The sequence below is a fragment of the Pseudophryne corroboree genome, chromosome 3, assembly GCF_028390025.1.
Source record: "Pseudophryne corroboree isolate aPseCor3 chromosome 3, aPseCor3.hap2, whole genome shotgun sequence".
Classification (NCBI taxonomy): Eukaryota; Metazoa; Chordata; class Amphibia; order Anura; family Myobatrachidae; genus Pseudophryne; species Pseudophryne corroboree.
In genome coordinates this window covers 272,372,357-272,388,667 of record NC_086446.1, presented here as the reverse complement: position 1 = coordinate 272,388,667, position 16,311 = coordinate 272,372,357, and the positions used below count along the sequence as shown (strand labels likewise).

Genomic DNA, 16,311 nt, shown 5'->3' with positions numbered 1-16,311 from the left:
GGGAATGGGCTGCCTGCTGCAGTCTTCTTCCCTTTCCTCTATCCCTGGGCAGATATGACTGGCCTTTTGCCCGCTTGCCCTTATGGGGACGAAAGGACTGAGGCTGAAAAGACGGTGTCTTTTTCTGCTGAGATGTGATTTGGGGTAAAAAAAGGTGGATTTTCCAGCTGTTGCCGAGGCCACCAGGTCCGATGGACCGACCCCAAATAACTCCTCCCCTTTATACGGCAATACTTCCATGTTGGAATCTGCATCACCTGACCACTGTCGTGTCCATAAACATCTTCTGGCAGATATGGACATCGCACTTACTCTTGATGCCAGAGTGCAAATATCCCTCTGTGCATCTCGCATATATAGAAATGCATCCTTTAAATGCTCTATAGTCAATAAAATACTGTCCCTGTCAAGGGTATCAATATTTTCAGTCAGGGAATCCGACCAAGCCACCCCAGCGCTGCACATCCAGGCTGAGGCGATCGCTGGTCGCAGTATAACACCAGTGTGTGTATATACCTTTTTAGGATATTTTCCAGCCTCTCAGCTGGCTCCTTGAGGGCGGCCCTATCTGGAGACGGTACCGCCACTTGTTTTGATAAGCGTGTGAGCGCCTTATCCACACTAAAGGGTGTTTCCCAACGCGCCCCAACTTCTGGCGGGAAAGGGTATACCGCCAATAATTTTCTATCGGGGGAAACCCACGCATCATCACACACTTCATTTAATTTATCTGATTCAGGAAAAACTACAGGTAGTTTTTTCACACCCCACATAATACCCTTCTTGTGGTACTTGTAGTATCAGAAATATGTAACACCTCCTTCATTGCCCTTAACATGTAACGTGTGGCCCTAAAGGAAAATATGTTTGTTTCTTCACCGTCGACACTGGAGTCAGTGTCCGTGTCGACCGACTGAGGTAAATGAGCGTTTTACAGCCCCTGACGGTGTTTGAGACGCCTGGACAGGTACTAATTTGTTTGCCGGCCGTCTCATGTCGTCAACCGACCTTGCAGCGTGTTGACATTATCACGTAATTCCTTAAATAAGCCATCCATTCCGGTGTCGACTCCCTAGAGAGTGACATCACCATTTCAGGCAATTGCTCCGCCTCCTCACCAACATCGTCCTCATACATGTCGACACACACGTACCGACACACAGCACACACACAGGGAATGCTCTGATAGAGGACAGGACCCACTAGCCCTTTGGAGAGACAGAGGTAGAGTTTGCCAGCACACACCAAAAACGCTATAATTATACAGGGACAACCTTTATATAAGTGTTTTTCCCTTATAGCATTTTAATATATATATATACATATCGCCAAATAAGTGCCCCCCCTCTCTGTTTTAACCCTGTTTCTGTAGTGCAGTGCAGGGGAGAGCCTGGGAGCCTTCCCACCAGCATTTCTGTGAGGGAAAATGGCGCTGTGTGCTGAGGAGAATAGGCCCCGCCCCCTTTTCGGCGGGCTTCTTCTCCCGTTTTTCTGAGACCTGGCAGGGGTTAAATACATCCATATAGCCCCCAGGGGCTATATGTGATGTATTTTTAGCCAGAATAAGGTACTATCATTGCTGCCCAGGGCACCCCCCCCCAGCGCCCTGCACCCTCAGTGACCGCTGCTATGAAGTGTGCTGACAACAATGGCGCACAGCTGCAGTGCTGTGCGCTACCTTATGAAGACTGAAGAGTCTTCTGCCGCCGTTTCTGGACCTCTTCACTTTTCGGCATCTGCAAGGGGGTCGGCGGTGCGGCTCCGGGACGAACCCCAGGGTGAGACCTGTGTTCCGACTCCCTCTGGAGCTAATGGTGTCCAGTAGCCTAAGAAGCCAATCCATCCTGCACGCAGGTGAGTTCACTTCTCTCCCCTAAGTCCCTCGTAGCAGTGAGCCTGTTGCCAGCAGGACTCACTGAAAATAAAAAACCTAACAAACTTTTACTCTAAGCAGCTCTTTAGGAGAGCCACCTAGATTGCACCCTTCTCGGCCGGGCACAGTATCCTAACTGGGGCTTGGAGGAGGGTCATGGGGGGAGGAGCCAGTGCACACCACCTGATCCTAAAGCTTTTACTTTTGTGCCCTGTCTCCTGCGGAGCCGCTATTCCCCATGGTCCTGACGGAGTCCCCAGCATCCACTTAGGACGTTAGAGAAATTGGGATTGCTTTTGTTATCAAACGGTGTTGCACTATCAATCATTCTCTTTTTGAGGTCAATATCGAGAATGGATACATCTATTAACGAAGCAACACCAGCACCCTTGAACAAGTGAATCAGGTTGTGGTGTTTGTTATTATATGCATGTTCCTTCTGTCTGCGCCATTGGTTTTATTCAGTATGTATCTTTGCAAATCAGATGTGCCAGACCCAGAAAGCTAGCATAAGTAATATTCTGAACCATGATCTGGCGTGTCCAGGTTTGATTGAAAAGGGATCTAGCATATCCACCTTTGTTTCACCAATGCCATTTACCCAAAATATTTATCCTTCTTCCCTCCCCAGTACAAATAGGACTAATCTTCAGTGACCCTGTATCCCCCAGACTATGGTGGCCAATCCCGGAATCAGGATCGGTGGGATCCCGGGATTGGAAGCTCCAATCCCAGGGATTGAGGGATCAGCGTTGAGCGTCCACAGGACGCTCAGACGCTGCCCGGCTTCCTTCTTCTGGCTTCCTAGCACAGCGTGAGAGGTCACGCTGGGAGCCGCCAGCAGCGATCAGAAGTTGTTCCACACCCGCTCGTACCCGGTATATGGTGAGTTGTGTGTGCGGGGCAGGGTAGGGGCGAGGGGGCTGCCACAAAGCTAAAAGCCAATCCCGGGATTGGCCATTTTTTTTTTTCAATCCTGATACCCGGGATTGGCTTCCCTACCCCAGACAGCCAAAACAAATATGGTTTACACTTCAATTTCACTGCTAAAGACCATCCTTGCCGGAGGAATTACCTTAGTAAGAAGCATAGGGCAGTGACAAGTTTAAAGACTAGTGGTTTTAACAGACTATACCAATAGTCTCTTAATGATCATTTCTTAGAAATAAAATATAATATAGTTTGACATATGCTCTCGCGATCAGACACTTACCGGAGAGGGAGGGTGTTTGCGGAGCTCAGCAGTGAAATCCATTTGCTTATATTGATCCCCAGTGGATTCCTCTTGATGTCGTTTAATCCGGTCATCAGTACAGAAGTGGAAGTCTACAGGCTTGGTGGCCTGAACAGAGTTCTTCTTCAAGGGTTGACCTACACAGAATAGAGGGAGGGAAAAAAAAAAATAATAAAAAAAATAAATAAATAAGATTTTACTCACCGGTAAATCTATTTCTCGTAGTCCGTAGTGGATGCTGGGGACTCCGTAAGGACCATGGGGAATAGACGGGCTCCTCCCTCTATGCCCCTCCTCCAGACCTCAGTTAAGGAAACTGTGCCCGGAAGAGCCGACATTACAAGGAAAGGATTTTGGAATCCAGGGCAAGACTCATACCAGCCACACCAATCACACCATATAACTTGTGATAACATACCCAGTCAACAGTATGAACAACAACAGAGTATCAGACAAACCTGATGCAACCATAACATAACCCTTATTTAAGCAATAACTATATACAAGTATTGCAGAAGAAGTCCGCACTTGGGACGGGCGCCCAGCATCCACTACGGACTACGAGAAATAGATTTACCGGTGAGTAAAATCTTATTTTCTCTAACGTCCTAGTGGATGCTGGGGACTCCGTAAGGACCATGGGGATTATACCAAAGCTCCCAAACGGGCGGGAGAGTGCGGATGACTCTGCAGCACCGAATGAGCAAACACAAGGTCCTCCTCAGCCAGGGTATCAAACTTGTAGAATTTTGCAAAAGTGTTTGAACCCGACCAAGTAGCTGCTCGGCAAAGCTGTAATGCCGAGACCCCTCGGGCAGCCGCCCCCATAAGAGCCCACCTTCCTTGTGGAATGGGCTTTTACTGATTTAGGATGCGGCAGTCCAGCCGCAGAATGAGCCTGCTGAATCGTGTTACAGATCCAGCGAGCAATGGTTTGCTTTGAAGCAGGAGCACCCAGCTTGTTGGATGCATACAGGATAAAAAGCGAGTCAGTTTTCCTGACTCCAGCCGTTCTGGCTACATAATCTTCAAAGCCCTGACTACATCTAGTAACTTGGAATCCTCCAAGTCACGAGTAGCCGCAGGCACCACAATAGGTTGGTTCAAATGTAAAGATGACACCACCTTTGGCAGAAATTGCGGACGAGTCCGTAATTCTGCCCTGTCCATATGGAAAACCAGATAGGGGCTCTTACATGACAAAGCCGCCAATTCTGACACACGCCTAGCCGAAGCTAAGGCCAATAGCATGACCACTTTCCACACGAGATATTTTAACTCCACGGTCTTAAGTGGCTCAAACCAGTGAGATTTCAGGAAACTCAACACCACGTTAAGATCCCAAGGTGCCACTGGTGGCACAAAACGGGGCTGAATATGCAGCACTCCCTTTACAAACGTCTGAACTTCAGGTAGAGAAGCTAGTTTTTTTATGAAAGAAAATGGATAGGGCCGAAATCTGGACCTTAATGGAACCCAATTCTAGGCCCAAAGTCACTCCCGACTGTAGGAAGTGAAGGAAACGGCCCAGCTGGAATTCCTCTGTAGAGGCATTCCTTGCCTCACACCCAGCAACATATTTTTGCCGTATACGGTGATAATGTTTAGCCGTTACGTCCTTCCTAGCCTTTATCAGCGTAGGAATAACCTCATCCGGAATCCCTTTTTTTTTTTACTAGGATCCGGCGTCGAACCGCCATGCCGTCAAACGCAGCTGCAGTAAGTCTTGGAACATACAAGGTCCCTGCTGCAACAGATCCTGCCCTAGAGGCAGAGGCCATGAGTCCTCTGTGAGCATTTCTTGCAGCTCTGGATACCAAGTCCTTCTTGGCCAATCCAGAACAATGAGTATTGTTCTCACTCCTCTTTTCCTTATGATTCTCAGCACCTTGGGTAAGAGAGGAAGAGGAGGAAACATAAACCGACTGGAACATCCACGGTGTCACCAGTGCGTCTACAGCTATCGCCTGAGAGTCTCTTGACCTGGCGCAATACCTCTGTAGCTTTTTGTTGAGGCGGGATGCTATCATGTCCACCTGTGGCAGTTCCCACCGACCTACAATCTGCGCGAAGATTTCTTGATGAAGTCCCCCCTCTCCCGGGTGGAGGTTGTGCCTGCTGAGGAAGTCTGCTTCCCAGTTGTCCACTCCCGGAATGAACACTGCTGACAGTGCTCGTACGTGATTCTCCGCCCATCGAAGAATTCTGGTGGCTTCCGCCATCACCACCCTGCTCCTTGTGCCGCCTTGGCGGTTTACATGAGCCACTGCGGTGATGTTGTCTGATTGGATCAGCACCGATTGGTTGCGAAGCAGGGTCTCCGCTTGATTTAGGGCGTTGTATATGGCCCTTAGTTCCAGGATATTGATGTGAAGGCAAGTCTCCTGACTTGACCACAGCCCTTGGAAACTTCTTCCCTGAGTGACTGCCCCCCACCCTCGGAGGCTTGCATCCGTGGTCACCAGGACCCAGTCCTGAATGCCGAACCTGCGGCCCTCGAGAAGGTGAGTACTCTGCAGCCACCACTGGAGAGACACCCTGGCCCCGGGGGATAGGGTGATTAACCGATGCATCTGAAGATGTGATCCGGACCACTTTGTCCAGTAAGTCCCATTAGAAGGTCCTCTCATGGAACCTGCCGAAAGGAATGGCCTCGTATGATGCCACCATCCTTCCCAGGACTCGAGTGCAGTGATGCACTGACACCTGTTTTGGTTTTAATAGATTCCTGACCAGTGTCACGAGCTCCTGAGCTCTCTATCGGGAGATAAACCCTTTTCTGGTCTGTCAAGGATCATGCCTAGGAGAGGCAGATGAGCTGTAGGAACCAACTGCGACTTTGGAATATATATATATAGAATCCAGCCGTGTTGCCGTTACACTTCCAGAGAAAGTGATACGCTGTTCAGCCACTGCTCTCTTGATCTCGCTTTTATGAGGAGATCGTCCAAGTACGTGATAATAGTGACACCTTGCTTCCGCAGGAGCACCATCATTTCCGCCATTACCTTGGTGAATATTCTCAGGGCCGTGGAGAGACCAAACGGCAACGTCAGAAATTGGTAATGACAATCCCGTACCGCAATTCTGAGGTACGCCTGATGAGGTTGATAAATGGGGACATGAAGGTATGCCTCCTTTATGTCCCGAGTCACAATAAAATCTCCCCCTTTCAGGCTTGTAACGACCGCTCTTAGCGATTCCATCTTGAACTTGATCCTTTTCAGGTATATGTTCAGGGATTTTAATTCAATATGGGTCTGACCGAACCGTCTGGTTTCGGGACTACCATATGGTCGAATAATAACCCCCTCCTTGTCGAAGGAGGGGAACCTTGACCACCACCTGTTGAAGATACAATTTGTGAATTGCAGTTAATCCTGTTTCCCTCTCGTGGGGGGAAGCCGGCAGGGCCGTCAGTGAGGAGGCATCTTCTCAAAGTCCAGCTTGTATCCCTGAGACACAATATCTATTGCCCAGGGATCTAACAGAGAGTGAACCCATTTGTTGCAGAACTTACGAAAGCGTGCCCCCACCGGGCCTAGCTCAGTCTGTGGAGCCCCAGCGACATGCGGTGGATTTTCATAGAGGCCGGGGAGGACTTCTGTTCCTGGGAACTAGCTGTGTTGTGCAGCTTCTTTCCTCTGGCCCGAAAGGACGCATCTCAGCCTTTCTTGTTTCTTTGTTCGAAAAGCTGCATTTGATAATGACGTGCTTTCCTAGGCTGTGCAGGAATATAAGGCAAAATATCCGAATTACCAGCTATAGCCGTGGAGACCAGGTCCGAGAACCCTTCTCCACACAATCCTCAGCCTTCTATATGCCACTTAAGTTGGCATCATCTGTCCATTGCATATTCTACAGGACACGTCCAGCAGAAATCGACATAGCTTTGACTCTAGGACCCAGTATACTCATGTCCCTTTGGGCATGTTTGATTATATATATCTCTTAAGACAGCATCTTTAATATATGTATACATATCTCTCTCATATATATATATATATATATATATATATATATATATATATATCTCTATCTATCTATATATATATATCTATATATATATATCTATATATAACGCTCTCCTTGGTCTGGCACTCTTTCCCGCAGGAAATCTGCTCCGGTGCCCTCCTTAGGCAAAGTAGCTCTGAATATGGAGAATGGAAGGCGGCACTCAGAAGGCTTTCATAAACGTGGAAAACGTGCTTTAATGTGTATCAACGTTTCGGGAGACGTACTCCCTTCCTCAGGACACAGCAATACAAGTGATCACAGTGATAAAACAAACTTAAATACCTTACAAGCCCCTGACTCGGCCACCTCCGTCACGGCCAGCGGCGTCCCGATCCACGGAGCCCGCACTTCCGGTTTCGGCAGAACCCGCCCCTTCCGGATGACGTTACTCCGTTGCCGGGCGACGCAGCCGCGGGGAGGACCCACACGAGCAGGGGACCCGCATTGTCATGGCAACATGTTACCATAACAACAAGACGAAAATACATGAATATTTAAAACCGTGCAAATCAGACCACTTGCGTGGATATAAAAATGCATAATCACATAGTTAAAAAACATACCCAATGCCAAAAAGGCACACAGTGCTGTGCACAATATATAATGTGAAGAACATGTTATGCTCCATAAAAATCTGTGATATAAAACTATTCTCACCTGAAGAATACATGCTGACATAATGAAGTGACAAGTTAAAAACATAAAGACGCATGCTGCTGCCATTTGTTATATATAATCTTGAAAGGTGCGCATACAGCAGACTACCATACAGATCTATAACTATATAAACTCTATCCTCGCTAATCAGCCTGCAGTTGGAGGGGGAAGCCACTACCTCTCACAAGTACGTGGGCCCCCATGTATACAACTATCTGGGATTTGTTAATAATTCCCATGCTCTACCTTAGATGCAATGTCTACTATGTTCTGAGTAACCCTTCACATGCTGCTGGGGGACTGCATACTCTGTTAGCCATACTTAACCTTGCATCTGTACCCTGCCTCAAAGAAAGCAACTCAGGCTTAAATATTCATTTAGACCGCGAGGATGGATCGTGTCCAGTTTATGGATCCATCTCGCTTCCAGTTGCAGCAATTTTTTTGCTCGGTTGCCACCTCGGATGGAATCAGGAACCTGGTCCACTATTTTGTAGCGGACGGAGGCAAGGCTATGGCGCATCTGCGCAAAATGCCGTGCCACAGGTTGTTCGCTGCTCCCTGACACTAAAGCTGCCCTGATCGTCTACCTGTGTTGGGCCATCCGCTCTTTAAATAGACATTGGGTCTTGCCCACATAGTAAAGGCTGCAAGGACAGATCAAAACGTAAATTACATACATGGAGCTACATGTCGATGGTTTGAGGATCTTCAACTTCTTCCCAGTATGTGGGTGTGAGATGGAGTCCCCTGTTAACATGTAGCTACATGTAGTGCAGCCCAGGCATTTTAAGCAGCCTGCCTTGCGTGTCAAGAAGTGTGTGTGTGGTGGGCCGTATCCTTGTAAAGCCCGTCACATCATTCTTAACTACAAGGTCTTTGATGTTAGAGCTGCGGGTGTAACAAGGCATTATTTGGCTATTCTTTAAGCTTACTAAATTGGGATCTGAAGTGATCATCGGCCATAGTTGCTTAATTTTCTTGTTGGTCCTTCTGCTGGAAGTGTTGAACTGATTTACCCAGGCGATTTTAGAGGCGGAGGGCAAAGGGACTTTAACCTGTAATAGTTCCTGTCTACTGAGGGATAGAGCCCTGGCGCGTGCTTTCTTCAAAAGACCAGGCGGGTAGCCCCTCTGTAAAAATTTGTTCGTCATGAATTCTAACTGAGCCTCCAGCTCCACAGGGTCGCTGGTGATTCTGCACACCCTGAGGAACTGAGAATATGGCAAACCCTGAATTAGAGCTGGGGGGTGGAAACTGTCATATCTGAGAAGTGTATTGCGATCCGTGGGCTTGGAGTATAGTGTAGTATGTAGCTCACCTCCTCGCACCAGGATTTTAGTGTCCAAAAAGCATATTTCAGACCTATGAGTGGACAAGGTAAACTTGATCGGGCTAGAGGAGTTGTTATGATCCTCTATTAATTTGACCAAGACACCCTCGTCTCCGGTCCAGAACAGCAACAGATCGTCTATATACCGGGTATATAGACCCCATCGCACAGCCGGTCTTCTGAAGAAAGAACCTGCCATTGAACAAAAAGTAATACACTCTCAGCCACAATTACTTTTTGTTCAATGGCAGGTTCTTTCTTCAGAAGACCGGCTGTGCGATGGGGTCAGCGGTGGCCCCATCGCTAGCCAATACGTATATGTGGGAGGTGGAGAGACAAACGTTTGAGGACATTGAGACAGCTAGGTCCATTTTTCTATATACCCGGTATATAGACGATCTGTTGCTGTTCTGGACCGGAGACGAGGGAGTCTTGGTCAAATTAATAGAGGATCATAACAACTCCTCTAGCCCGATCAAGTTTACCTTGTCCACTCATAGGTCTGAAATATGCTTTTTGGACACTAAAATCCTGGTACGAGGAGGTGAGCTACATACTACACTATACTCCAAGCCCACGGATCGCAATACACTTCTCAGATATGACAGTTTCCACCCCCCAGCTCTAATTCAGGGTTTGCCATATTCTCAGTTCCTCAGGGTGTGCAGAATCACCAGCGACCCTGAGGAGCTGGAGGCTCAGTTAGAATTCATGACGAACAAATTTTTACAGAGGGGCTACCGGCCTGGTCTTTTGAAGAAAGCACGCGCCAGGGCTCTATCCCTCAGTAGACAGGAACTATTACAGGTTAAAGTCCCTGTGCCCTCCGCCTCTAAAATCGCCTGGGTAAATCAGTTCTACACTTACAGCAGAAGGACCAACAAGAAAATTAAGCAACTATGGCCGATGATCACTTCAGATCCCAATTTAGTAAGCTTAAAGAATAGCCAAATAATGCCTTGTTACACCCGCAGCTCTAACATCAAAGACCTTGTAGTTAAGAATGATGTGACGGGCTTTACAAGGATACGGCCCACCACACACACACACTTCTTGACACGCAAGGCAGGCTGCTTAAAATGCCTGGGCTGCACTACATGTAGCTACATGTTAACAGGGGACTCCATCTCACACCCACATACTGGGAAGAAGTTGAAGATCCTCAAACCATTGACATGTAGCTCCATGTATGTAATTTACGTTTTGATCTGTCCTTGCAGCCTTTACTATGTGGGCAAGACCCAATGTCTATTTAAAGAGCGGATGGCCCAACACAGGTCGGCGATCAGGGCAGCTTTAGTGTCAGGGAGCAGCGAACAAACTGTGGCACGGCATTTTGCGCAGATGCGCCATAGCCTTGCCTCCGTCCGCTACAAAATAGTGGACCAGGTTCCTGATTCCATCCGAGGTGGCAACCGAGCAAAAAAATTGCTGCAACTGGAAGAGAGATGGATCCATAAACTGGACACGATCCATCCTCGCGGTCTAAATGAATATTTAAGCCTGAGTTGCTTTCTTTGAGGCAGGGTACAGATGCAAGGTTAAGTATGGCTAACAGAGTATGCAGTCCCCCAGCAGCATGTGAAGGGTTACTCAGAACATAGTAGACATTGCATCTAAGGTAGAGCATGGGAATTATTAACAAATCCCAGATAGTTGTATACATGGGGGCCCACGTACTTGTGAGAGAGGTAGTGGCTTCCCCCTCCAACTGCAGGCTGATTAGCGAGGATAGAGTTTATATAGTTATAGATCTGTATGGTAGTCTGCTGTATGCGCACCTTTCAAGATTATATATAACAAATGGCAGCAGCATGCGTCTTTATGTTTTTAACTTGTCACTTCATTATGTCAGCATGTATTCTTCAGGTGAGAATAGTTTTATATCACAGATTTTTATGGAGCATAACATGTTCTTCACATTATATATTGTGCACAGCACTGTGTGCCTTTTTGGCATTAGGTATGTTTTTTAACTATGTGATTATGCATTTTTATATCCACGCAAGTGGTCTGATTTGCACGGTTTTAAATATTCATGTATTTTCGTCTTGTTGTTATGGTAACATGTTGCCATGACAATGCGGGTCCCCTGCTCGTGTGGGTCCTCACCGCGGCTGCGTCGCCCGGCAACGGAGTAACGTCATCCGGAAGGGGCGGGTTCTGCCGAAACCGGAAGTGCGGGCTCCGTGGATCGGGACGCCGCTGGCCGTGACGGAGGTGGCAGAGTCAGGGGCTTGTAAGGTATTTAAGTTTGTTTTATCACTTGTATTGCTGTGTCCTGAGGAAGGGAGTACGTCTCCCGAAACGTTGATACACATTAAAGCACGTTTTCCACGTTTATGAAAGCCTTCTGAGTGCCGCCTTCCATTCTATCTACCTACCTACCTACCTACATATATATATACATACATACATATACATATATATATACATACACTAGGGTCTCAATCTCTGCTGATAAGGTACCTGTCCTCGCCGCCCCAGCGCTATAAACCCATGCCGACACAATCGCCGGTCTGAGTAGTGTACCAGAATGTGCACGCTATCTGCAGGATCCCTGAGAATAGCTAGGGCTACCTTCTGGGCAAATGTGACACCCTAGGGGAAGAGTCCCATCACATCCTGGCCCTAGTGGGGAAAGGATACTGCCTGAGAATTTTGTGGGAAGCTGCAGTCTCTTGTCTGGAGATTCCTGCTCTTTTTACTCATGAGAGGAGGGAAATTTACCTCAGCTTTCTTCCCCTTAACAAGTGTACCCTTGTGTCAGGGACATGCGTCATCAGTGATATGCAAATCATCTTTATTACAATAATCATATATTGAATACTTTCCTGCCATTTTGGCTGTAACTTTGCATTATCGTAGTCGACACTGGAGTCAAACTCTGTGTCGATATCAGTGTTTATTATTTTGGATAGTGAGCATTGTGAGACTCTGAAGGTCTCTGTGCCATAGGGACAGACATGGGTAGATTTCCTGTCTGTTCTCTAATCTTTTGTGCAATAAATTCACCTTAGCACTTACACATATCCAAACAGGTGTCGGCGTTGTCGACGGAGACACACTCACACACATATTTGCTCTATCTCCTCCTTAGGGGAGCCTTTTACCTCAGACATGTCGACACACACGTACCGACACACCACACACACAGGGGATGCTCTATTTGAAGACAGTTCCCCCACAAGGACCTTTGGAGAGACAGAGAGAGTATGCCAGCACACACCCCAGCGCTATATGACCCAGGAATCACACAGTAACTTAGTGTTAACCCAGTAGCTGCTGTATATATTGTTTTTACGCCAAATTTATGTGCCCCCCCTCTCTTTTTCACCCTCTCTATCGTGCTTCTGCAGGGGAGAGCCTGGGGAGCTTCCTCTCAGCTGAGCTGTGGAGAGAAAATGGCGCTGGTGAGTGCTGAGGAAGAAGGCCCCGCCCCCTCAGCGGCGGGCTTCTGTCCCGCGATTGTGTAAAATTAATGGCGGGGGCTCATGCATATTACAGTGCCCAGCTGTATATATGCTGCTTTTTGCCAGGAGGTAATCAATTGCTGCCCAGGGCGCCCCCCCTGCGCCCTACAGTGACCGGAGTGTGTGGGTTAGTGTGGGCGCAATGGCGCACAGCTGCAGTGCTGTGCGCTACCTCATATGAAGACAGGAGTCTTCTGCCGCCGATTTGGACGTCTTCTTGCTTCAACCCGCCGGCTTCTGTCTTCTGGCTCTGCGAGGGGGATGGCGGCGCGGCTACGGGAACGGACGACCAAGGTTAGGTTCCTGTGTTCGATCCATCTGGAGCCAATGGTGTCCAGTAGCCTAAGAAGCGCAACCTAGCCGCAGTTAGTAGGTTTGCTTCTCTCCCCTCAGTCCCACGTAGCAGAGAGTCTGTTGCCAGCAGAAGCTCTCTGAAAATAAAAAAACCTAACTAAAATACTTTATTAGCAAGCTCAGGAGAGCTCACTAAAATGCACCCAGCTCTGTCCGGGCACAGATTCTAACTGAGGTCTGGAGGAGGGGCATAGAGGGAGGAGCCAGTGCACACCAGTAGTACTAAGTCTTTCTTGGAGTGCCCAGTCTCCTGCGGAGCCTGTCTATTCCCCATGGTCCTTACGGAGTCCCCAGCATCCACTAGGACGTTAGAGAAAAATAAGAATTTACTCACCGGTAATTCTATTTCTCGTAGTCCGTAGTGGATGCTGGGAACTCCGTAAGGACCATGGGGAATAGACTGGCTCCGCAGGAGACTGGGCACTCTAAAGAAAAGATTAGGTACTATCTGGTGTGCACTGGCTCCTCCCTCTATGCCCCTCCTCCAGACCTCAGTTAGGGAAACTGTGCCCGGAAGACCTGACATTACAAGGAAAGGAAATTTTGAATCCAGGGTAAGACTCATACCAGCCACACCAATCACACCGTACAACTTGTGATACCTTACCCAGTTAACAGTATGAACAACAACTGAGCCTCACTCAACGGATGGCTCATAACAATAACCCTTAGTTAAGCAATAACTATATACACGTATTGCAGAAAGTCCGCACTTGGGACGGGCGCCCAGCATCCACTACGGACTACGAGAAATAGAATTACCGGTGAGTAAATTCTTATTTTCTCTGACGTCCTAGTGGATGCTGGGAACTCCGTAAGGACCATGGGGATTATACCAAAGCTCCCAAACGGGCGGGAGAGTGCGGATGACTCTGCAGCACCGAATGAGCAAACACAAGGTCCTCCTCAGTCAGGGTATCAAACTTGTAGAACTTTGCAAATGTGTTTGAACCCGACCAAGTAGCCGCTCGGCAAAGCTGTAAAGGCGAGACCCCTCGGGCAGCTGCCCAAGAAGAGCCCACCTTCCTTGTGGAATGGGCTTTTACTGATTTTGGATGCGGCAATCCAGCCGCAGAATGAGCCTGCTGAATCGTGCTACAGATCCAGCGAGCAATAGTTTGCTTTGAAGCAGGAGCACCAAGCTTGTTGGGGGCATGCAAGATAAACAGCGAGTCAGTCTTCCTGACTCCAGCCGTTCTGGAAACATATTTTCAAAGCCCTGACTACGTCCAGCAACTTGGAGTCCTCCAAGTCCCGAGTAGCCGCAGGCACCAGAATAGGTTGGTTCAAATGAAACGAGGACACCACCTTTGGGAGAAATTGGGGACGAGTCCTCAATTCTGCCCTGTCCATATGGAAGATCAGATATGGGCTTTTACATGACAAAGCCGCCAATTCCGACACACGCCTAGCCGATGCTAAGGCCAACAGCATGACCACTTTCCACGTGAGATACTTCAGTTCCACGGTCTTAAGTGGCTCAAACCAGTGGGATTTCAGGAAATCCAACACAACGTTAAGATCCCAGGGTGCCACTGGTGGCACAAAAGGGGGCTGAATATGCAGCACTCCCTTAACAAATGTCTGAACCTCAGGCAGTGAAGCCAGTTCTTTTTGAAAGAAAATGGATAGGGCCGAAATCTGGACCTTTATGGACCCCAATTTTAGGCCCATAGTCACCCCCGACTGTAGGAAGTGCAGGAAACAACCCAGTTGGAATTCCTCTGTAGGGGCCTTCCTGGCCTCACACCAAGCAACATATTTTCGCCATATACGGTGATAATGCTTTGCTGTCACGTCTTTCCTAGCCTTTATCAGCGTAGAAATAACTTCATCCGGAATGCCTTTTTCCGCTAGGATCCAGCGTTCAACCGCCATGCCGTCAAACGCAGCCGCGGTAAGTCTTGGAACAGACAGGGCCCTTGTTGCAGCAGGTCCTGTCTGAGAGGCAGAGGCCATGGGTCCTCTGTGCGCATTTCTTGCAGTTCCGGGTACCAAGTCCTTCTTGGCCAGTCCGGAACAATTAGTATTGTTCTTATTCCTCTCTTTCTTACTATTCTCAGTACTTTTGGTATGAGAGGAAGAGGAGGAAACACATACCGACTGGTACACCCACGGTGTCACTAGGGCGTCCACATCTATCGCCTGAGGGTCCCTTAACCTGGCGCAATATCTTTTTAGCTTTTTGTTGAGGCGGGACGCCATCATGTCCACCTGTGGCAGTTCCCATCGGTTTGCAATCAGTTGGAAGACTTCTTGATGAAGTCCCCACTCTCCCGGGTGGAGGTCGTGTCTGCTGAGGAAGTCTGCTTCCCAGTTGTCCACTCCCGGAATGAACACTGCTGACAGTGCTTGCACGTGATTCTCCGCCCATCGAAGAATCCTTGTGGCTTCCGCCATTGCCATCCTGCTTCTTGTGCCGCCCTGGCGGTTTACGTGGGCGACCGCCGTGATGTTGTCTGACTGAATCAGCACTGGCCGGTTTCGAAGCAGGGGCTCTGCTTGACTCAGGGCGTTGTAAATGGCCCTTAATTCCAGTATATTTATGTGTAGAGAAGTCTCCAGACTTGACCACAGCCCTTGGAAGTTTCTTCCCTGAGTGACTGCCCCCCATCCTCGGAGGCTTGCATCCGTGGTCACCAGGACCCAGTCCTGTATGCCGAACCTGCGGCCCTTGAGAAGGTGAGCACTCTGCAGCCACCACAGAAGAGACACCCTGGCCCTTGGGGACAGGGTGATCAGCCGATGCATCTGAAGATGCGATCCGGACCACTTGTCCAACAGATCCCACTGAAAGATCCTTGCATGGAACCTGCCGAAGGGAATGGCTTCGTAGGATGCCACCATCTTTCCCAGGACTCGCGTGCAGTGATGCACCGATACCTGTTTTGGTTTCAGGAGGTCCCTGACCAGAGATGCTAATTCCTGGGCCTTCTCCACCGGGAGAAACACCTTCTGTTCTGTGTCAAGAATCATGCCCAGGAAACGCAGATGCGTCGTAGGAATCAGCTGCGACTTTGGAACATTCAGAATCCAGCCGTGCTGTTGCAACACTTCCTGAGAGAGTGCTACGCTGATCAACAACTGCTCCCTGGACCTCGCCTTTATGAGGAGATCGTCCAAGTACGGGATAATTATAACTCCCTTCTGCCGAAGGAGTATCATCATTTCGGCCATTACCTTGGTAAATATTCTCGGTGCCGTGGACAGGCCAAACGGCAACATCTGGAACTGGTAATGACAGTCCTGTACCACAAATCTGAGGTACTCCTGGTGAGGTGGGTAAATGGGGACATGCAAGTAAGCATCTTTGATGTCCAGCGACACCATAAAATCCCCCTCTTCCAGGCTTGCAATAACCGCTCTGAGC

General features: G+C 48.6%; 1 protein-coding gene across 3 annotated transcripts in view; it reads right to left on the bottom strand.

Moving 5' to 3' along the window:
• The window catches only part of TPX2 (TPX2 microtubule nucleation factor), a 220,822-nt gene that overhangs the window by 54,601 nt on the left and 149,910 nt on the right, over positions 1-16,311 (bottom strand). For all 3 annotated transcript variants that reach the window (XM_063959107.1, XM_063959104.1, XM_063959106.1), the window contains exon 8: positions 3,087-3,244. In XM_063959107.1, the coding sequence (XP_063815177.1) occupies positions 3,087-3,244 (158 nt within the window). The remainder of the gene's footprint in view (positions 1-3,086; positions 3,245-16,311) is intronic.